The sequence below is a fragment of the Procambarus clarkii genome, chromosome 19, assembly GCF_040958095.1.
Source record: "Procambarus clarkii isolate CNS0578487 chromosome 19, FALCON_Pclarkii_2.0, whole genome shotgun sequence".
Lineage (NCBI taxonomy): Eukaryota > Metazoa > Arthropoda > Malacostraca > Decapoda > Cambaridae > Procambarus > Procambarus clarkii.
In genome coordinates, this window is record NC_091168.1 from 16,112,833 (window position 1) to 16,133,702 (window position 20,870).

The 20,870-nt window shown below is 45.6% G+C and overlaps 1 protein-coding gene across 1 annotated transcript in view; it reads left to right on the forward strand.

Moving 5' to 3' along the window:
- Nucleotides 1-20,870, forward strand: part of Hem (Nck associated protein 1 Hem) — a 297,069-nt gene that overhangs the window by 72,940 nt on the left and 203,259 nt on the right. The window contains 3 exon segments of the mRNA XM_045741430.2: nucleotides 891-1,029; nucleotides 11,813-11,956; nucleotides 12,090-12,240. Of these exon segments, the coding sequence (XP_045597386.2) occupies nucleotides 891-1,029; nucleotides 11,813-11,956; nucleotides 12,090-12,240 (434 nt within the window).

A 20,870-nucleotide genomic window follows, 5' to 3' on the forward strand; every position in this document is an offset into this window, starting at 1 on the left:
AGTGCGGTAGGTCTGGGGCTCCCCCTTCCCCCTCCCGGGGAGGGGTGAGCTGCGCAGACAGCGGCTTGGCGACGTGTGACATCATGATCGTTTGCTTGTTTCTTTTAGGGGAGTTCTATTCACTTGTTCGGCTTGTGGTAGCAATTTTTACCAGAATAGGGGATTGTTTTGGGACGCTTACCTTTCTGGGTGCCTGACCCGGTCGATGGCAGACATAGAATGTTTCCAACCATACAGGGGTTTCTATAGGCCAGGTTCTGGCCCATGGTCCCCGGTAGGCCCATAGAACTCCATATATATGACTGATGCCAAAGTCTGACATTAGCATAGCAGCCTGGATAAGCTCCGGGGAGTCTCCGGGTCTCACCCAGAAAATGGCGTTTCATTACATTTAATGCTGTTTTTTTGAGTGAAAATTGCACAGGTTAACTAGACAATGGTCTATTTTGATTTGCCTACCTTTCTGGATCATTTCCCGGTCATGGCAATTATGATATACGTACTTTAAATGTATGGTGCTCATAGGCCATTGCTCCCTGCACCTCTCTTGAGTGGAACCAGATTCTGGCTTGTGGTTCCCGGTAAGTATAAGGACTCCTGTGACTGATGACCCCTTACTAATATTGCATATATCAGTTCAGATAGCTTCAGGGAGCCTCTGGGCCCCACCTAGAAAAAGGAGTTCAACAGAGTTGAACTCCTTTTTCTGGAGTTTTCTGGAGAAAAGGAGTTTGTTCATTCAACGCTGTTTTTTTTTTATCTAGGTTTCAGCTTTTGGAAGCATTTTTACGTTCTAAACAAAAATTGTTTGCACATCTTGACTCCATAAACACCCATTCATTTTTAGCTACGAAATAATGATCATATTTTCATTACTTTTATATCCGCAGGCCGCTCATGCATCGTGAAAGACGCAAATACCTCCGTACAGCTATGAAAGAATTGGCTCTCATTTTGACTGATCAACCAGGACTTTTGGGTCCTAAGGCACTGTTTGTATTCATGGGCCTTAGCTTCTCCAGAGATGAGGTTTGTATCTGTTTTTATGTCAGGTGATTAAGAAAACTCTCCTGATGAAAATTATCTTCACATGTTCCTTATATATTTTGAGAGGCAATTCAGGGTAGCACTTTGCACCTAGTTGTTAATGTTTACTGGAGTGTGACACACAAATCTTTTAATGATTTATGAAAGATAATAAAAAATTTGTATAACAAGTAATAGAAATATATGTCACCTTATTAGTGATGCATTTCAGATAACTGCATAAGATTTGTAATAATAATAATAATAATAATAATGTTATTGTGTCTGGGGGGATAGACAACCAGTGTATATATACATGTAAGGCTTATTTCAAGGTTTATCCAGGGTTGAATTACTGACCCTTCCCAGGATGCAACCCCACAAGAAGCTGACTTCACCCCTGGGTGCCTATTTGCTGCTCGGTGAACAGTGATCGGTGATAGGAAACATGTCCAACCATTTCTGTCCCACCCGGGATTCAAACCCAGAATTCCCGATTCAGAGTAGAGAACAAACCCGATTGTACTTTCGGGATCATACTTGACCCTCAACCCTTAACCCTTTAACTGCGCAACGCACCTGCAGGCCCATGTCTGGGGTGCGCTACGCGCCTCCAGGTATTTGTATTTTTCACGTTCCATTCAAAACTCCCGCGGCTACATGGGGTTCACATCAGCTTCCTCAGGGCTCTTGTAAACAGACGCCATCTTTAAAAAAAATTGTGGTCCACATTCCCGGGTGTGAAAGCCTCAGTAGTGAGTGAGCAACCAAGGCTGGCGCTCGCAGCATGAGCGCACAGCATGGCTGTTCAGCATGTGACCACAGCATCACCTAATAATGTCAAAATATATGTATATAACCTGTATTATTTAGCCATGATAGTATTATAGAAGAGCCTGAGTGTGATAATGACTGAATACAATGTTCAAATATCAGTGATTCAATGCTGTTCACAATGTTCACAGCGCTTGCCACAGCACCACAGCATTTTTTCGTCCATCTAGGAATCTTCAAACGACTTCTTAGGTTCCTTTTCAAAATAAACTTGTGGTCAATTATTCATTTACAGGAATTAGTGACCAGGATTGTGGTTATAATTAGCTTTGTGTGTAGTATTGTGGAAGGAGGAATTTTGGTGAGGGAGGGAGGAAGGGAGAGAATTGAGGTAGCCTCACTGTGTGTGGCAGCCACTCTTGTTTTGCTCACAATACTAGCATCGTGGTTCGCTATGGGGAACACACATGTACATGGGTATATACAGTGTGTGTGTATATAGTGTAATAATAGCAACAGGAGTATGTTGAGTGGAGCTATGTTGGTGAGGGAGGTGACGTCGTAATCGTAGTGTCATCTGCTGTGTCATTTCTCATGCAGTGTATAGTGGCCACTGTACTGTTTGGACACAATACCGGCTTACTTGCATAGTTCTGGTAAATAAAACATGTAGATAAGTATATATAACATGTGTAAATAGTGTAATAAAAACAATAACAGTATGGTGGGAGGAGCAATGTTGGCGAGTAAGATGTTGGAGTGAGGGAGGGCCTGTCTGGGTGTGGCTGCTCACACTCGTGATGTTCTGAATGTGTTGATGGTAAATGTGTATAGTGTGTGACAGTGTATAGTGTGTACATATGTTGTAAATATACATAAATGAACATGAAACATTGGTGTGAATAACTGTATGATGGGAGGAGCAATGTTTTTGAATACAATGTTGGAGGAGTGAGGGAGGGCTGGCTGGGTGTGACAGCAGGCTCATGGCCTGCTTCCGTGGGCGGTGCTCCCGGTTTTCTCTGCATGATACCCTGGCTGCCTTCGGCGGCTTCGTTCTCATAGACTTGTCATGACCCTTGCATGCCTATGTTCTGCAGGTGAGTTGGTGTGGTCTGGCGTCTCCTTCGTCTAGACGCTGTTTTGTTTTTAGGGGGTACGAATGGGTGTACATACGTACTTGAGAACATAGAACGTAAAAAACGGGGTGCCTGCAGAGGGGCTATTGGCCCATACATGGCAGCGCTTGTTTCTAACCACCCGATTCAATCGTCCGATCACAGGTGACTGCAAGAGGCCTCTTGGCCCATACGAGGCGGCTCCTGACTATACTCATCCAGCCCCTCTCCTATGCATGTCCAACCATGCTTGAGTTCTGGACCCCGCCTCAACCTTGTTCCAAGGTGCAAAAGTGGAGATGCCTGTTCAGTGGTACCTGTTCCTGTGTTGAGGGTGTTATGTTCTCACCTAATTGTACTCACCCAGTTGTGCTTGCAGGGTTGAGCTCTGGCTTTTTGGTCCCGCCTCTCAACTGTCAATCAACTAATGTACAGATTCCTGAGCCTACTGGGCTCTATCGTCTCTCCATTTGAAACTGTGTGTGGGGTCAGCCTCCACCACATTACTGCCTATTGCATTCCATGTGTTACCTACTGACACTGAAAAGGTTCTTTCTAACATCCCTGTGGCTCATTTAGGTACTTGGTTTCCACCTATGTCCCCATATTCGCATGCCACCCATGTTAAACAGTTTATCTTTCTCGACCCTGTCAATTCCTCTGGAAATGTGGGTGACGTTTTGCTGCGGTTTTGATACTGCGGCTGCGTGTTGGAGTATGGTCGTGGCGTTTTGTTCAGCCCTTCCGTGCTTCTTTCTGGGGCCTTCCTTGTTTGGGTTCTTTGTTCCCATGATATTTCTGGATCCCTCATTCCTCGCCGGTCTTGCTGTACCGGGCCATCTTTTCCATGTTCATTGAATTCTCTGTACTACCCTCGTTGTCCTCACCTAGTTGTGCTTGCTGGGGATGAACTTTGGCTCTTTGTCTCGCCCCTCGCCTGTCATTCAATTTCTGTATAGGTTCTGGAGCCTACTGGGCTCTCTTATCTTCACATGACGCTGGGTGTGGGTTGGCCTCCGCCGCATCCTTTCCTCATGCATTCCTATTGTCTCCTGCTCTGACACTGGTATGCTTCTTCTCTCTTTTATACGGCTCATTTGGGCGTTCAGTTCACCTTGTTGCCCCCGTTACGTGTGCCCCATGTGTTCCTTGGCTTGCATTTCTCTACCCTGTCAATTCCTCTAAGGTTTTGCTTGTGGTGGTTATGTCCCCTCTGGATCTTCGGTCTCCTGGGGGCATGTTGGACATGTCCAGCGGCTTCTGGTGGAGGTCATGTCCCTTCATTCCCCTTTGCTGCCTGCTTACTCCGTTCCTCGGCTTCCTTTTGTCCTCCACGTTGTGTGTTTTGTTTATGCCTTTTGGCTCCTGTTGCCGGGTTTCGATTCTGGTTCCTGGCTTTCCCGGCTTGTTGGCATTTTCAGAGTCTTGCGGTGTTCCTTCTCTGGAGTCTGTCGGGGTCTTGGTCTCCACCCTCCTGGCGGCTCGCTGGCATTGGGACATTTTTCGGTACGACAGACGTTCCATCACCTTTGCCGGCTCGGGTTTCTGGCTCTGCCTGCTTGGTGGTCGCACCCGAGGTCTTCCCGCGACTCCGCCTCTTCCTCGGCTTGTTTGGCTCTGCCTCGAGTCTCGCCTTCTGTTGGTGGTCGGGTGGCTTCGTTGCTGGTGTCCCACCTGCGTGCTTCTTCTTGGCGGCAGCGTGGGGTATTTTGGGGGTCCTTCCTTTTTTTCCTTCTGTTCCTTCGGTGGCTGTGTATTGTTGGTGTTGGCGGTGTTGTTCATGGCTGTCATTTTGCTGCATACTGTTGCCTCATTTTGTTCGGCGCTGGCGGAGCCGCTTCCGCTTGCGTTCGGTGTTGATGTTACTTCTGCGCCGTTCCACACACTGTCTCATGCGTTGGTTCACCTCCGGCCTGCTCATGCGCCATCTGAGCCGTCCTGTTCGTGGGACTGGGTGCTCGCTCTTTTCTTCTCGGTTCTTGTGGCTCCTTTTGTTCCGGTTGGTGTCGAGGGGCTCTTTTTCAGTTGGCGTTGGCCTTGGGGGTCGAGTTTGTGTGCTTCATGCTCTCCTCCAGCGCTGGGGTTTCTGCTCCTTTGGTCGGGGCGATCGCTTTGTTCCTCTGCGGCCTTCTCCTTCTTTTCTGGCGTTGAATGTGACTGCCACTTTCCGGAGGGGTCCCTGGGTTGCTGATGCCTTGTTGGTTTGGCCGGGGGTGCTTCAGGTTTTGTGCTCAGTTGCGGCTCTCCGCCGTTTTTGGCACACCACGGTTTCTGTGTCCGTGGACGCGCTTAGGGTTGATCCGGTTTCCCTTCTTCCCTGTTCGCAGGTGCGGGGTTATTAAGGCTGGCCGGCCTGCGGCCTCTTCCCGTGCCCGTGATGTTCGCAACTTCGCGGCTTCTGTTTCCATTCCTTGGGACTGTCTTGGGCGGACATTCGAGCGTTAGGATTTTGGCGGTCAAACTGGGTCCTGGCTGCTCGTTGCTTTGTTCACATCCTTAGGCCTGGTCGAGCCTGTGTTGCTTTGGGTTGGCAGTTGCAGCCGATTGTCTCGCTTCGTGTTGAGGTGTGAGAGGTGGCCGCCTCCCAGGTATGTCCCTTAGTCCTTCCTCTGTGGGTAGTTAGCTCCAGGAAGCCGACGGGGCTCCCCCCAGAAAACCAGCGTTGAATCTAATGAAATGCCATTTTCTGGGTGAGACCCTGAGGCTCCCTGTCAACCCGCCCTCCCTCCGGTTGGCAGTTTTCACGTGTTTTGACATCCAGCCTCAGAAATGATGGGTGGATAGCCGGCATGAGAGATCTGGGGCTCTCCCTTCCCCCTCCCGGGAAGGGGGGAGCTGCTCAGACAGCGGCACGGTGACGTGTGACATCATACCAGTTTGCTTGTTTTCTGTTGGGGAGTTATAACCACTAGTTCGGCTTATGGTAGCAATACCCAGTCGATGGCAGACATAGAATGCTTCCAACCACATGGGGGTTTTCATAGGCCATTGTTCCTCGTGCCCCTCAGAGGGGGCCTCTGGAACTGGTAGGCCCTAAGAACTCCATACACATGACTGATGCCAAAGTCTGACATTAGCATATGAGCCTGGTATAGCTCCGGGGAGCCTCCGGGTCTCACCCAGAAAATGGCGTTTCATTACATTCTACGCTGGTTTTTTAAACAGATATATTTTGTATGTCTTAGTTAACACAATCCATGTAAAATACATTACTTTATACAGTATTCATACATTTACAAGTACAGTAAATAAGTGTTAAAATAACCTTATTATACTTTTGGGAAGATTCCCTCAGTAGCCCTCAGGTGTAAACCCTTCCAATTATCAGGATATGCCTGGTGCATGTTCTTAAGGAGTAAAAGTGACATTACAGAGAACCAAAAGATACATGGAAACAGCAGTGACAAGAGAGCACAGAGTGCCAAATAATTAAGCTATATCATTCTTGCTCAGAAAATTAAAGCATTTAACTATTTCTTTCTTTTATTTCTGTCTTATTTCACCTTTAATATTTTTTGTTTTGCTTATCTCTTCCCTTGTCTGCTTGCTTTTAGCTTTCCTCCTGTTATATAAGATGGCTTATTTAGTTTCCTTTCTGAAGGTGGGGGAGGAACCCCATCGGCTCACCCGGAGCTATCCAGGCTGAATGGATATGTATAACTTTCTGGCATCAATCAAGGTGCATGGAGTTCTTGCCTACTGGGGACCATGAGCCAGAACCTGGGTCCCCTCAGAGAGGTGCAAGGAGCACTAGCCTATAGAATTCCCCATGTGATTGGGAGCATTCTATGTCTGCCATCGACCGGTCTGACACCCAGAAAGGTAGGCGCCCCAAAACAAATCCCCTCTTCTGGTGAAACAATTGCTACCGAAAGCTGAATGAGTGGGACAGAACTCCTCAAATGAAAACTAGCAAATTAGCATGATGTCATCACATCGCTGCGCCACTGTCTGCACAACCCCCATCTCCTTGAGGGGGGAAGGGGGAGCCCCAGACCCCCTGTGCCTGCAATCGAACCACCAGTTCTTGGCTGATGCGATTCTGGAGAAGTCATGTGCCTCTTTTGCCTTTTTTTTGTTTCATTGCCTTTTTTGTTTCAGTTCTGTGCCTTATGGTGTGGTCTGTCTACATGGGGTGTGGGAGCCAGGAGTAATATTCCACGGTACTTGGGCTGCATGCGCCTAGGGTTCCCTTCCCTAGGTACCCAGTAAGTACTGCCCTTGGGGCCTCCTTCCACAAGTCACCTTGGGATCTACCTTCGCTGTGTCTTTTACTGCTTGGTACTTGGCTGCCCTTAGGGTCAGCTGGGGTTGTTACCCATGTTTGTCTCTGGGTAGGAGGTAGTTTTTGTCATCGGTAGGGGTGCGGGGGTACTGCTCAGCTAGTTATCACCTATTATAGCGGTTGTCTGTTCTGCCTGGGTACATTGTTCTCTTGCAGAGTTTTTCTTTTGTTTTTGTTGTTCCTGCCGGGTGGGAAGGGGTCTGCCTTGTCCTCCCCTCACTGTTGTTGGGGTCGGTGTATATTCTTCTGTGTATTGGTGGTATTCCCCGCTAGGCCCCCATGAGTGGACACTTCCCAGGGGTTCAGCTTTTAGAAGTTTGCTTGGTAGACTTGGGGGCTAGTTCGTAGTACCCTGCCTGAGCTTCCCTTGGCATGTTAAGAAGGCAAAGGGCCCTGGGAGCTCTGTGGTCCGATGGATGTGACTCTCGCTTCGTGCGAGTTTGAAGGTTGCTCTGTCCCCTTGTCTCAGGGTGACACTCACTGTTTGTAATTACCTAAGTGTAGTTACAGGATAAGAGCTACGCTCGCTCTCATCCTGTAACTACATGTGTTACACCTGTAACTACACCTGTAACTACATGGCAATTGTGCCTCTGCCATGCTGCCTGTTGGGTCTGTGATTCTTTTGACCCGGAGTTGTGCGACTTTCTTGTGCGTGCGTGCTCCAGTTCACCCTCGCTATTGATCATTTTCTGAGGGTGAAGGCAGCAGCTGCATTGTATGCTGGGTTCTCTTGCTGCAACGCGCTGAGTTAATTGCTTCCCTGGATGCCCCGAGACTGCCCTTGTTTTGTTTTTGGGAGAGGCGTCACTTTGCCTTGGTTCTTTCCGCCTTTCCTTCCCTTCCCCTTCTGTTGTACGTTCAGTTTCCCCCTTTCCTGGCTTCCGGCTCTGACCCCATCAGCGGGTTCGGAGGCGGGGCGGGGGTCTCATTGATGTTGAGACTCGGGCAGTTTCGGGAGTGTCCCCTTCCGGGGTGGTTGTGGAGGCATTCGAGCCTGTTCCTCCTGCTGATGTTTATGGGTCTGACCAGTGGGGCCCCTTCCGGGGTGGTTGTGGAGGCATTCGAGCCTGTTCCTCCTGCTGATGTTTATGGGTCTGACCAGTGGGGCCCCTTCCTTAGTGTTTTTGGCTGCCCCGGCTTTTTTTTTTTTTTTTTTTTTTTTTTTTTTTTTTTTTTTTTTGTGAAGTCGGTGTTTTTGGGGGACAGCTCGACTCGGGATCCTCGGCGCGAGGTTCCCAGGGCGGGGGAGGGGTTGCTTTGGGGTGGTCTTGGGACCTGTTGGACCCCACTGGGGTTTTTGTACCCTCGGAGCAGGGCTTGGTGTTACAAGGAGAGGAGTTCTCTTTGCTCCCTCCTCATACAATTAGACTTAATATCTTCCCCTACCCGGGTTCAGTACCATGATGTCGAAGGTTCCTCGGTTCCATCCTTCCAGAGGTTTTCGGCTTCCAGCGTCCCGTCTCATATGGTGCGGGAGTCCCTTGCAGCTTACCTCCTGCGCGACTCGAATTATGTTTTCGTGTCTGTCCTGGGTTCGCTATGAAGTTCCAGGGTCGTCCTGGTTGGCGAACTGCTCGCTCTTCTCGAGGAAGCTCAGATGGCATTGCAGGTTTTCCTGGGGGACAAGTTGAGCATCTCAATGCTTGTTTGTTCGCTCCTACACTTCAGCGGGATGTTGGGGTGCATTGTCCTTGGAGGTGCGTTCTTTGTCTCCATTATTAACGCAGGTCGCGCCGCTCATGCGGGATGCGGTTTCGTGGCCTTTTTTGCTTCTCGACTTGCATGTCGGCAGGCGGTGCTTCCTTGGAGTCCACTTGAGTCCTGGCTCATCTGTTGTCTTGCCCTTTTTGTTTGCTGCTGTTTACAGAGGCTGCGGTTGTACAGTACAGTATCTGCAGGCGGCTTCAGCTAGTTGCCATCCTCGGTCCAGTTTGTTGGTTCTCCGGGGGACTCGTGGGAGGCTTTCCCGGAAGGGTCGTGCCAGGGCTCGGGGTTCTCCTGTCGTGATAGACCAGTGGTGGCAGATTCTGGGCAAGTGCAGTCTTCGGTTCTGTCTGTTTCTGGTCAGCTGGGGGATAGCCCTGTACGCTGTTTAGGTTCTCGTAAGGTGCTTCAGCCTTTTGCAATTTGTCCCACTGATGGGGCGATCAGGGAGGGGAGGCTCGCTCTGTTCGCTCGTGGCTGGTCCCACGATTGTGGGTCTTTGGGTCATTTCGTGTGTCCTGAAGTGGTGTTGGGCAGCTTCTCTTCCTGCAAGGGGGGGGGGGGTCTCTTCCCCTTGCGTTCTGTTGAGTCATCTCAGAGTGGGTTCGCATGGGCGTGGTCAAAACCACCTCGTTTCTTCGTTGGGGTTCCCACCTGTTTTCGGCACCGATATGGGACTGCATGGACCTACCGTTCATTCTGCAGTTGTGTGGATGTCGCTCCAGAGGGTTCGGGTTGCTCGCGGCTCGACAATCTAGCTACATTCAAACTGTTCCCTGGTGGTTCTGCAGTTGCTTCAGGTCCTGGCTCACTTAGGGACTTACCAGGGGGGTGGGGGAGTTGTCCTTCTGGCTCTTTGGTGGTCGGCCCAGCCTTGGTTTCAAGTGCTGCTTGCTCGGTATCCGAATCCGAGAGTCTTCTTGTGGCTCTGCCTCTTTCAGCAGATCGGTCCTGCCCTGTACAAGGCTGATTCATTCTTCTTCTGGAGTCTTCGCATCTGGAATTTCTGTCTCAAGTCTATCATCACTTGTATGTGGCGCAGGTGGCTTCATGTGGGTCTCCCACCCTTGAGCTTTGTCTTGGCGGCAGTTTGAAGTTCCTGGTGGTCCTTCTGGCTTTTCCTATCTTTGCGTCGGTGTAATTTGGTCTCTGATAAGGTTGTTTTGTCCCTTCATGGTTGTTCCGGGACCGTTATCATATAATGCATACTGTCGCCTCGTATCGTGTGGCGCTGGTAGAGCCACTTCAGCTTGCATTCGGTCTTGTTACTTTTGCCCCGTTCTGCCAGCTGTCTTGTGGGTTGTTTCACCTCCGGCCTGCTCATGTATCTCCAGTGCTATCCCCGTCGTTGGCCCTGGTGATCCCTTTTTTCACTTCTCCTCGGTTTCTCGTGGCCTCTTCGGTTTCGGGTTGTTTTTCAGGTCTTTTTTGTTTTTTGTCTTTTCCCTGTTGGCGTTGGCCTCTGGGAGTTGGTTTGGGGAGCTTCAGGCTCTCCTCTCCAGCTCTGGTGGTGTTCTGCTCGTTTGGTCCTGGTGGTAGTTTTGCTCGTCTGCGGCAGTCTCCTTTTATCTGGTGATGAATGGGTCTGCTGCTTTCCGGAGGGGTCATTGGGTTCTTGTTGCTTGGTTGGTCGGGCCAGGGGTGCAAAATGTGTTGTGTTCGGTTGTGGCTCTCTGCTCGTCTCGCATTTTGGCCTCTGTGGCCATGGGGGGCGCTTTGGATTGCCCGTGTTCCCTCCCTTCCTTCCTGTTTTGGGGTTTGGGTCTCCCGGGTCGTCTGTAGGGTCCTTCAGTTTGCCAATTATCTTGTTTTTGAGTTAGGGCACGTAATATCTGCCTCCTTGTTCCTTCCCTCTTTTCCTTATCTCTGGTGAGGTAGCTCCAGGGAGCCGACGGGGCTTTCCCCCAGAAAACCAGTCTTGTATGTAATGAAATTTTAGGTACCAAGGTCTCACCCATTTTCTCACCTATTTTAGGTCCCACCTATTTTCTGGGTGAGACCCGGAGGCTCCCCTCCCACACTCCCTCCCTCCCTCCCTCTAGTTGGCAGTGTTTTCTTGTATTTTTGACATCCAGCCTAAGAACTGCCAGTTCGATCACTGGTGCAGGGGGGGTCTGGGGCTCCCTTTCCCCCTCCCAGGGAGAGGGGGTTGCGCAGGTGGCGGCATGGCGACGTGATGATGTCATGCTAATTTGCTAGTTTTCATTTGGTTTCCATTTCTCCTTGTGCCTCTCTGAGGGAGCCAGGTTCTGGCTCATGGTCCCTGGTAGGCAAGAACTCATGCACATTTACTGATGCCAGAAAGTTATACATACCCATTCAGCCTGGATAGCTCCTGGGAGCCTCCGGGTCTTGCCCAGAATATGGCGTTTCATTACATTCAACGTTGTTGTTTTTCTTATACTGTTTTGGTACTTCAGCTTTCATGCTTTACTTCTCCAATTAGCCATCACCTTTCACCTCATCTTCCCTCTTGCTTTATATTAACTCCCACTCTTGCAGTCACAGCTTGATATGGGCCCAAGGCGGACTGAAACATCATCATTTCGTTTCATGTGTGAGAGTTGGAATGTTGGAATGTTTCAGCCACATTATTGTTACTTACTCTGCATATTAATCCTTCTGCAGCAATAGTCAGCTCAGGTTTGAAAAATAAATATAGTTTCCAGCAATAATCTAAGTTTTCTCCAGGTACCCAGAAAAACATTTCCAAACAAAACTACCAGCAGTAATTCCCTCACATGTATGTAGGTAATTACATATTTCTATGATTGTTGCAACATAATTAAGGTATCTTTCTGTTGTTTTGCACACCTTATGACTTGACTTTCTTATAATAATATCTTCAACTTGTTGTTTTCTTTATATAGTATTAGTATAAAGATTTTTTTGTCACTAATAGGTGTTGTGGCTTCTTCGTCATCATGAGAACCCACCCCTTCATAAAGTTAAAAGTAAAACAGCAGATGATTTGGTTGATCGTCAGTTGCCTGAACTTCTTTTTCATATGGAGGAAATACGTGCATTAATTAAGAAGTATTCACAGGTGGGTTGAAGTTTGGATTCATTTTGTAATACTGTATTTAGTAAGGCTTAGATTCTGTACATGAAATAAAGTATAATATAATTGTCAGGTACTGTATTTATTACTGAATATTATGTACTATATGGTTTTCCAGGTGTTGCAGAGATATTACACTCAATACCTCTGTGGATATGATGCCATTGCCCTTAACCAGTTAATACAGGAATTACAAAACTTGCCAGAAGAAGAATCAATCATCTTATCATCGATGTGCAATGAAATTGGAAATTTATCTGTCAAACAAGGTGAAGTCTATATTTTTGTTATTTCTTCATCAAGTTTGCAATGATATTTTTTTGTTTGTGTATTTGTAAAGCAGAGCGTATTACTCTACTTATGGGAGGTACGTCATGGGAGACTTCAGGAGATGAATTATATAATAACTGATTATTACTTCTCATATATCAGTGTTCATTTAGTAGGTCCTCACACTTTCATTGAACAAATGGTGAAGCTTAAATATTTAATGTTTTTATAATTTTTGTATTATTTTGTTTATAATAATAATACACAGATTTTCTCAAGAATAATAATAATATAGTAAACACTCACATACTGTGAGTTCTTATAATATGACTTACACAGCACAAGTACATAATTTATGAAAAAACACCAAAAATCCAAACTTCCCCACTTCTATTTCTCTCTTCATGACCCCATCTTCCACTGTCCCATCTCTCCACCCCCACCACCCCATCTTTCCACTCCCATCTTTCCTCTCCCACCACCCCATCTTTCCACTCCCATCTCTCCTCTCCCACCACCCCATCTCTCCACTCCCATCTTTCCTCTCCCACCACCCCATCTTTCCTCTCCCACCACCCCATCTTTCCTCTCCCACCACCCCATCTTTCCACTCCCATCTTTCCTCTCCCACCACCCCATCTCTCCACTCCCATCTTTCCCATCCCACCACCCCATCTTTCCTCTCCCACCACCCCATCTTTCCACTCCCATCTTTCCTCTCCCACTACCCCACCTCTCCACTCCCATCTTTCCTCTCCCACCACCCCATCTCTCCACTCCCATCTTTCCTCTCCCACCACCCCATCTCTCCACTCCCATCTTTCCTCTCCCACCACCCCATCTTTCCTCTCCCACCACCCCATCTTTCCACTCCCATCTTTCCTCTCCCACCACCCCACCTCTCCACTCCCATCTTTCCTCTCCCACCACCCCATCTCTCCACTCCCACCACCCCATCTTTCCTCTCCCACCACCCCATCTCTCCACTCCCACCACCCCATCTTTCCTCTCCCACCACCCCATCTTTCCACTCCCATCTTTCCTCTCCCACCACCCCATCTCTCCACTCCCACCACCCTCATCTCTCCACCCACACCACCCTAACCCCCACTCCCATTACCCCCCCCCCCCCCCCCACTCTCCATACCTCCCCTCTGGTGATTCTGAGGATCAGTGTCCCTGCGGCTTGGTCTGTGACCAGGCCTCCTGGCTGGTAGTCTGGTCAACCAGACTGTTGGATGTGGCTGGTCACAGCCTGACCTATGAATCACAGCCTGGTTGATCAGGTATCCTTTGGAAACATTTATTGATTTCTTTTTTGAACACCAAGAGAGGTTGGCCTGTTATGCCCCAATAATAAGCATTGTATGAGTTTAAGAAAATGGTGTGAGCTTTGATATGGCATCTGTACTATGAAGCAAATGAACCTTGACAGCCAACTGTGGGGAATCAGTTGAGAATGGAAAGTAGAGAAGCAAGATTGATGGCATGGGCTCCTTGTTAATTTCTATTGTATCTTTGTTAGGATGTTGTGACAATTGCAGAAGTCACCATTGTAACTACTGTTGAACATGATCGACTCGCTGTAATAGTTGCTATACCTTGTAACCCTTGGGCTCTAACAATTGAAATGAAATAAACCCTCAAAGAACTGGAAGAGTCTACCCTCGCAGCAAAAAATTCTCATCCAGTTATCAGGGAAAGGGAGGGATAAATGACCAAAGTGTTAAAGATATCTTTACAATTCTTACAGTCCAGATGGAAGATAACATTACTCATAAAACAAATAATGCCACCACCATTCCTCCTGGAACTTTAACCCTTAAACTGCGCATGGCATATATATACGCCCTGAGTAATATGTCCCATGGTGTGCATGGCGTATATATACGCCCTGAGTAACATGTCCCATGGTGCGCATGTCGTATATATACGCCATAGGGTGCCAGGCCTCATTCAAATGGCCCGCGGCTACACAGGGTTTACAGTAGCTTCCTCAGGGCTCTTGTAAACAGATGCCATTTTAAAAAAAAATCGTGGGCAATATTCTCAGGTGAGAGAGGCACAGTACTGTTGGAGCAACCAAGGCCGGCGCACGCAGCATGAGCGAACAGCATTGCTGTTCAGCTTGTGACCACAGCATCGCCGAAAAATGTCAAAATAAATATATAATTGTTATTATTTAGCGATGAAAATATTACAGATGACCCATGACTATGATATAAATAACCAGGGTTGTGATAATAGCAGGATTGTTGTAATATAATATTAGCGCTGTGGGAGGAGTGATGCTGAGAGATGGAGGGAGACAGCATCGTTTACTGACTGTGTGGCTACCTGTTATTGTTGGCATTCACCATACCAGCTCAGTGGTTCTCTATGGTGAACACAAATGTAGATACTTATATATAATGTGTGCATTAGTGTAATAACAGCAAAAGGATTATGCTGGGAGGAGCCATATGGGTGACGGAGGTGACGTCGTCTGCACGATTTGTCTAGCTGTTTAGAGGGTGGCCACTATGCTCTTTGGGCGCACTACAAGTTTAGGTGTACAGTTACGGTGCATAAAACATGTAGATATTTATATATAATATGTGTATATAGGGTAATAACACTGCAAAAGGTATTGTTGGGGGAGAAAGTTTAGTGCGTGTGACCTTGAAAGAGTGAGGGAGCCGCCAGCCGCCATCTGTGTATAGCGACGACTCTTAGTGCCTGAACTAACTATATCAGCTTAGCTGTACAGTTGTGGTGAACAAAATATATACATACTTATATATAACGTCTGTATATAGTGTAATAACACCACAAATGGTATTGTTGGGGAAGAAAGTTTAGTGCGTGTGTTGAGGGAGTGGCAGCGAGTGGCTGGCTGGTGTGTGGCGGTAACTCTTCGTTGCTTTTCGACTCTCAATACCAACTTAGTGGTTCGTTATGGTGACCAAAACATGCAGATACTTATATATAACCTGTGTATAGTGTAATAGCAGCAAAACTCTATGTTTATTGTTTTATAAACATAATAATTGAATCACTAATATGCACATCATACTTTTGAGTATAGCGATTATTCACCACTTTTATTATATAAATATATTACAATACACACTGTTGAATAATATTACTGCAAAAAAACTAAGAAAAAATCAATTGGAGACATTGAAACAATTAGGTAATAATATCTTTGTGGCAACTCCCATCTGTCAGCGCGGGTGACGCTGACCGGGTCTGACGACCGCTCTGTCAATGCCCACTTTTTGCCAGACTTCCTCGGTCAATTGCGCCCAAAATATGTCACCTACGATTTTTTTTTTTTTTTTCCGTGCTCAGGGGACACAACATGTTTAGAAGACGAACAAATTTTGTTGAATTTTTTTTTTCTTGCGCACAGGGGTGTAAATGTCCCAAGGACCCCTGAGCAGTGTAAGGGTTAATAATTAGGTTAATTGACTCGGGAGGAGGACCAGTCAACTAAATACCGAGTACTTTGGGAATTTAATCTTTTAGTACTTATTGGATGAATAGAATTTTGTTACATTTACTTCTTGAATTACCAGGGGAATATATGTGCTCATGAAATGCTCAAGATCACAGGTAAAGTCCAAATCAATTTAAGATCTATGTCAGAATTAATTAAGGGAAGAAATATATAATACACAGGAGAAAATTAACAGTAATTTTATTTAATAATGTAAATTAATTAACCCTAAGCTAGTGACATCCTATCCTCAGAGGTATGGTAAAGGAATACAAATTGTATAGAGAAACTCGGTTACCTTTTGTTACTGCATCTCAGCCGGTGTTGTGGCCTCCTGGTGGCTGATACCCCACACCCTCCAGTACTAGAACAATTCACACTCAAATCTTTTTGTCTCATGTGCTTCTACGAGCCTTAACCACTGCACTGCGCAAAGCGCCTTTAGGCGCTCAGAGAGTTGTGCTCTTTGTTTTTTAATTTGGCTATATTTTAATGTTTTTTAATGTTTTCATTACTATTTGTGTTTTGAAATGGAAATAGTTGACTTTGGAAACATTTTGACATTAAATTTACCTGAACATTTGTAAAAATAACAAAAATATGTCCTTGACAATTGCACCAAGACGTTTTTGCCGAAAATAGGTGAGCAGTGCAAGGGTTAAGGAAATTAAGGCTTCACCCACTAAGGCTCATCTTACCCTAGAAACTCCGCCCTTCTCTAGACCTACATTCAATCAGCGGAAACCAGGCCTAAGGTCCTGGCACTTTCAGCCAGTGACAAGTCATGCCTAGCCCTTTTTCAATGAGCAACTTTAAAGACTCCAGAGGAATAGTTTTCTCACCAAAAACTGGATGCCACCAAGGTCTACGGAGAACAGTGGAAGGCACTATGTAACCTCACAGTACAAGAGGAAACTTGTGACCCAGAATTTATTATACCCAGGTGGGTGTGACTAATCTACCTCCAGCAGTCTAGAGGGAGAGAAGAGAGAGAGTAGGAAGAACGGGGAGAGGGGAGATGAAAAGGGGGAAGAGGAGTACTGTACTTCTTTGACCATTACAACTCCCCCCCCTCCATGAATTTAAGAAAAGTCGTGTGTATGAATATAAAGCATAGGGGAGAAAGGGGAAGATGAAATGGGAGGATTGGCCTACTTGTCTGGTCATTACAATGGGTTTTATTCTTATTTGGCAGTCATAATTCCTGTACTGTATCTTGTAATATAGTGAAGTGCTGAGACCCAAGATGAAATAATTCTGGATAGTAAAATGTGATTTAATCTCTTGTAATTCCTGGTCACCGAGTGCCTTAAATAATTTCATATCTGGTTAATTGATTGTGGTGCATTTTGCTCTGTCTTGCAATCACCTAGACTAATTAATACATGCACCATTACTGTGTTTATATATTCAATGTAGTATTTTCTGCATTTTCTGGGGGAAGCCCCTATGGCTCTTTGCAGCTATCCATGGCTGATATGGATGCTCTAACAATTTTGCATCAGTCCATGTAGGTGGAGTTCTAGGCCTACCGGGGACCACGAGCCAGAACCTGGCCCCCTCAGAGAGGGGGCCAGGTTCGGGCCACGAGGTGGCCAGGCCAGGCCACGAGGTGGCCAGGCCAGGCCACGAGGAGCAATGGCTCATAGAAATGCACATGTGATTTGGAGAATTTCTATATCTGAAGAGAATTCTTCAGATATAGAAAATGAAGATGCATTGACTAGACAACAAAACTAACTCTTCTACCAAGTATCATTTCCAGACTAATGAAACATCTGATTAAATTACCAATTAACTACTTTTGCTACTTGACCACTTTTTCATTGATGAGAGAACTGTACTTTTAAAAAAGAACAATCAAGGCCAGCCTTGAATCTGCTTTAGCCTATTACTGCAAATGGTTTTGAGAGTTCGACCGATATACTGTTTTTGTATAATAAAGTGTAAAGTGAAAAATAAAAGTGTAAAGACTAAATTTTTGGCATTACACTCATAACCATAACATTTTCTGTGCCAAAGGACCTTTGAGCATATTAGGTAAATTTGCAAGTTTTACATGCAAGAAACCAAGTTCAATGAAAGAGAGGGGGACAAAGGCTGGCATTTTGTGTAAAGTGTTATCGCTAAGAAGTTAGATAATCGAGTAGAGCATACATGGGAAAACTTTTTAGGTAAAGGTTCTAGTTATCAAATACAGACATGGTTAAGTGGAGAGAGATATTAGAGCATTTTAGCATTTAATGGAATTGGAGAAATTTGTGCAGAGATATCTCCAAGTGTTTTGAATGGTTGAGGAACAGGATGACAAGTGGCACACAGGATAAGGAGGAGTAAGTGTAGTGGAGCGTAGTAGGTCAGAGGGTAATCTACCCTCTTGTAGACAAAGTGAAATATTGGCATATAACTAGATTATAGAATATGCACCACAAAAATCTTTAAGATTATACAGAAACAAGAGTATGAGAGAGTTGGAAAAAAAGTTGAAAAAAATTGAAGAGGGAAGAGGGTTGGACAAAAAAAAAAAAAGAATGAGAGAACAAAATATATAAGGGAATGCTGATGAAAGGGGTTGTCATAAGCCAAGTCATACAAAGGTTAAGATTCCATGTGAGCCAACTGTATTCATCACTCAGCCAAACAGCAGTAAGCGGAGTATTCATTATTGATGAAAAAAGTCAATATTTGGAATGGATAAAGGTACATTAAACCAAAAATGACCAACAAAATATTAAGTAATGAAGGGGGGGGTCTCCCAGCCAGCATCATATAATCTCTTATAGATGTATAGATGAATCTCTATAATCTCTTTTATAATCTATATAGATGTGACAGAGTAATTAGATCAAGTGGAGGAGTAGGTTTGTATATTAAAAGAGGAGCTGGCATGCACAGAGCTCCTGAACTTGACCAATGAGGTGGTAGAGGTACTTATCTAGAGGTTATCTAGAGATGATTTCGGGGCTTTTAGTGTCCCCGCGGCCCGGTCCTCGACCAGGCCTCCACCCCCAGGAAGCAGCCCGTGACAGCTGACTAACACCCAGGTACCTATTTTACTGCTAGGTAACAGGGGCATAGGGTGAAAGAAACTCTGCCCATTGTTTCTCGCCGGCGCCTGGGATCGAACCCAGGACCACAGGATCACAAGTCCCGCGTGCTGTCCGCTCGGCCGACCGTACTTGGAATAAGGTAGAAAATATAAATCTAATTATTATTCTAATATACAAACTGCCAGATGCAACAGTCGAGGAATTCACTGAGCTGATCCACAAAATAGAGAATATCCTTGATAACCTAGCAAACCCAGTACCAGATATTATCTTCCTTGGGGACTTCAATCTACCCAGTTTACGATGGAGAATAGTAAACAATAACATTATAGCAGGAAATCAACCTTGAAATAACCAATCACAGGTCAGAGAACTACTGAGATTCTGTGACAAATTCTCACTCAGTCAGCAGATTACAGAACCGACTAGAAACAAGAACATGCTGGATCTCATATTCACGAACACTGATGAGCTAATCAGAGATATTACTGTCTCAGACACTCCGTACTCGGACCACAAACTCATTGAAGTGCAAACTAACATTAATAACGGTAGTAGGCCCAAGAGAAACAACAAGCGAGAAGAGCATTTCAATAAATTCAATTTTAATAATAAAAGGATAGACTGGGAGAAAATAAACTGAGAACTTGCAAACATTCAATGGGAAAATGTTCTAAGTAATAAAAATTCTACACAAGGAATAGAAAACTGACTTCTGAAGCCTATTAAGTCTGTCTGAAAAATGTTCCTTTGAGGTAAGCCAGAAAGAGGTCCAATGTAGAAAGAGAATGCAGATGACACTACAAAAGAAGAAAAAAGTTGATGGAAATGCTTAAGCAGACACGACTTTCCATACAAAGAAGAAATAATTTAAACAGGGAGATTGAAGAAATCAAACAGACATTCATATCAGATTGCAGAAAGGCAACTAGAACAGAAAGCAATTCAAGAAATAAAGAAAAAACAAAATATTTCTTCACATATCCTAAATCAAAAGCAAAAACCACTGCCAGTATTGTACCTATTTGTACTAGTGAAGGTTCATACACTGAGGATGACAAAGAAATTGGAGAAATCCTAAAAAAGCAATATGAGGACATGTTTAGCACCCCAATATATAACATGAAAGTGGAAGATCCAGACAACTTCTTTATGCATAATATCCAAACACCTGTAAGTAAAACTGATATCAACACGAGCATGGCAGATTTTGAAAGAGAAATTGACAATATGCTCATGCACTCAGCCCCAGGTCCAGACTCATAGAATTCAATATTCATAAAGAAATGCAAAGTGCCAGTAGCACAGGCAATCAGTATAGTGTGGAGGAAGAGCTTAGACACGGGAGATAGCAGAAGCGCTGAAAGCAGCAGACATAGCCCCTCTACACAAGGGAGGGAGCAAAGCATTGGCAAAGAATTATAGACCAGTTGCACTAACGTCCCACATAATAAAAGTATTTGAGAGAGTGATCGGGAGTCAGGTCACTAGATTTATGGAAACAAATGAGCTCCACAATCCAGGCCAACATGGATTTCGAGCGGGAAGATCCTGCCTATCACAGCTACTTGACCATTACAACAAAATCACTGAGGCATTAGAAGAAAAACAGAATGCAGATGTTGTATACACAGACTTTGCAAAAGCATTTGACAAATGTGACCATGGAGTGATAGCACACAATATCAGGTCAATGGGTATAATTGGTAAAGTAGGACGCTGGATACTCAATTTCCTGTCGAACAGAGCACAGAGTAACAGTCAACCATATAAAATCGAGTCTAAGCGCAGTTAACGCTGTGGTGGCCCCAGCCCTCTAGCCCTCAACTAGGCCGAGTGGGCCCCAGCGTTTCACGGGAGCGCACAGTAATTCTGAAAAGTGTATACTCTCTTCAACTTTGTCACCTCAATTCTCGTCCATGGTTTTTCAATTTGGTAACATTGTGTTCGCAATAGAATTCTCTACAGGAGTATTTGCAAATATAAAGTCCAAAAGCCAGGCGTACCACCCACAGCAAACAGAGAAAGTGACGGAGCATAATCCCAGTGAACGCTAATGAAACGGGTATACTGTTTTCAAATTTGTTACCTCAATTCT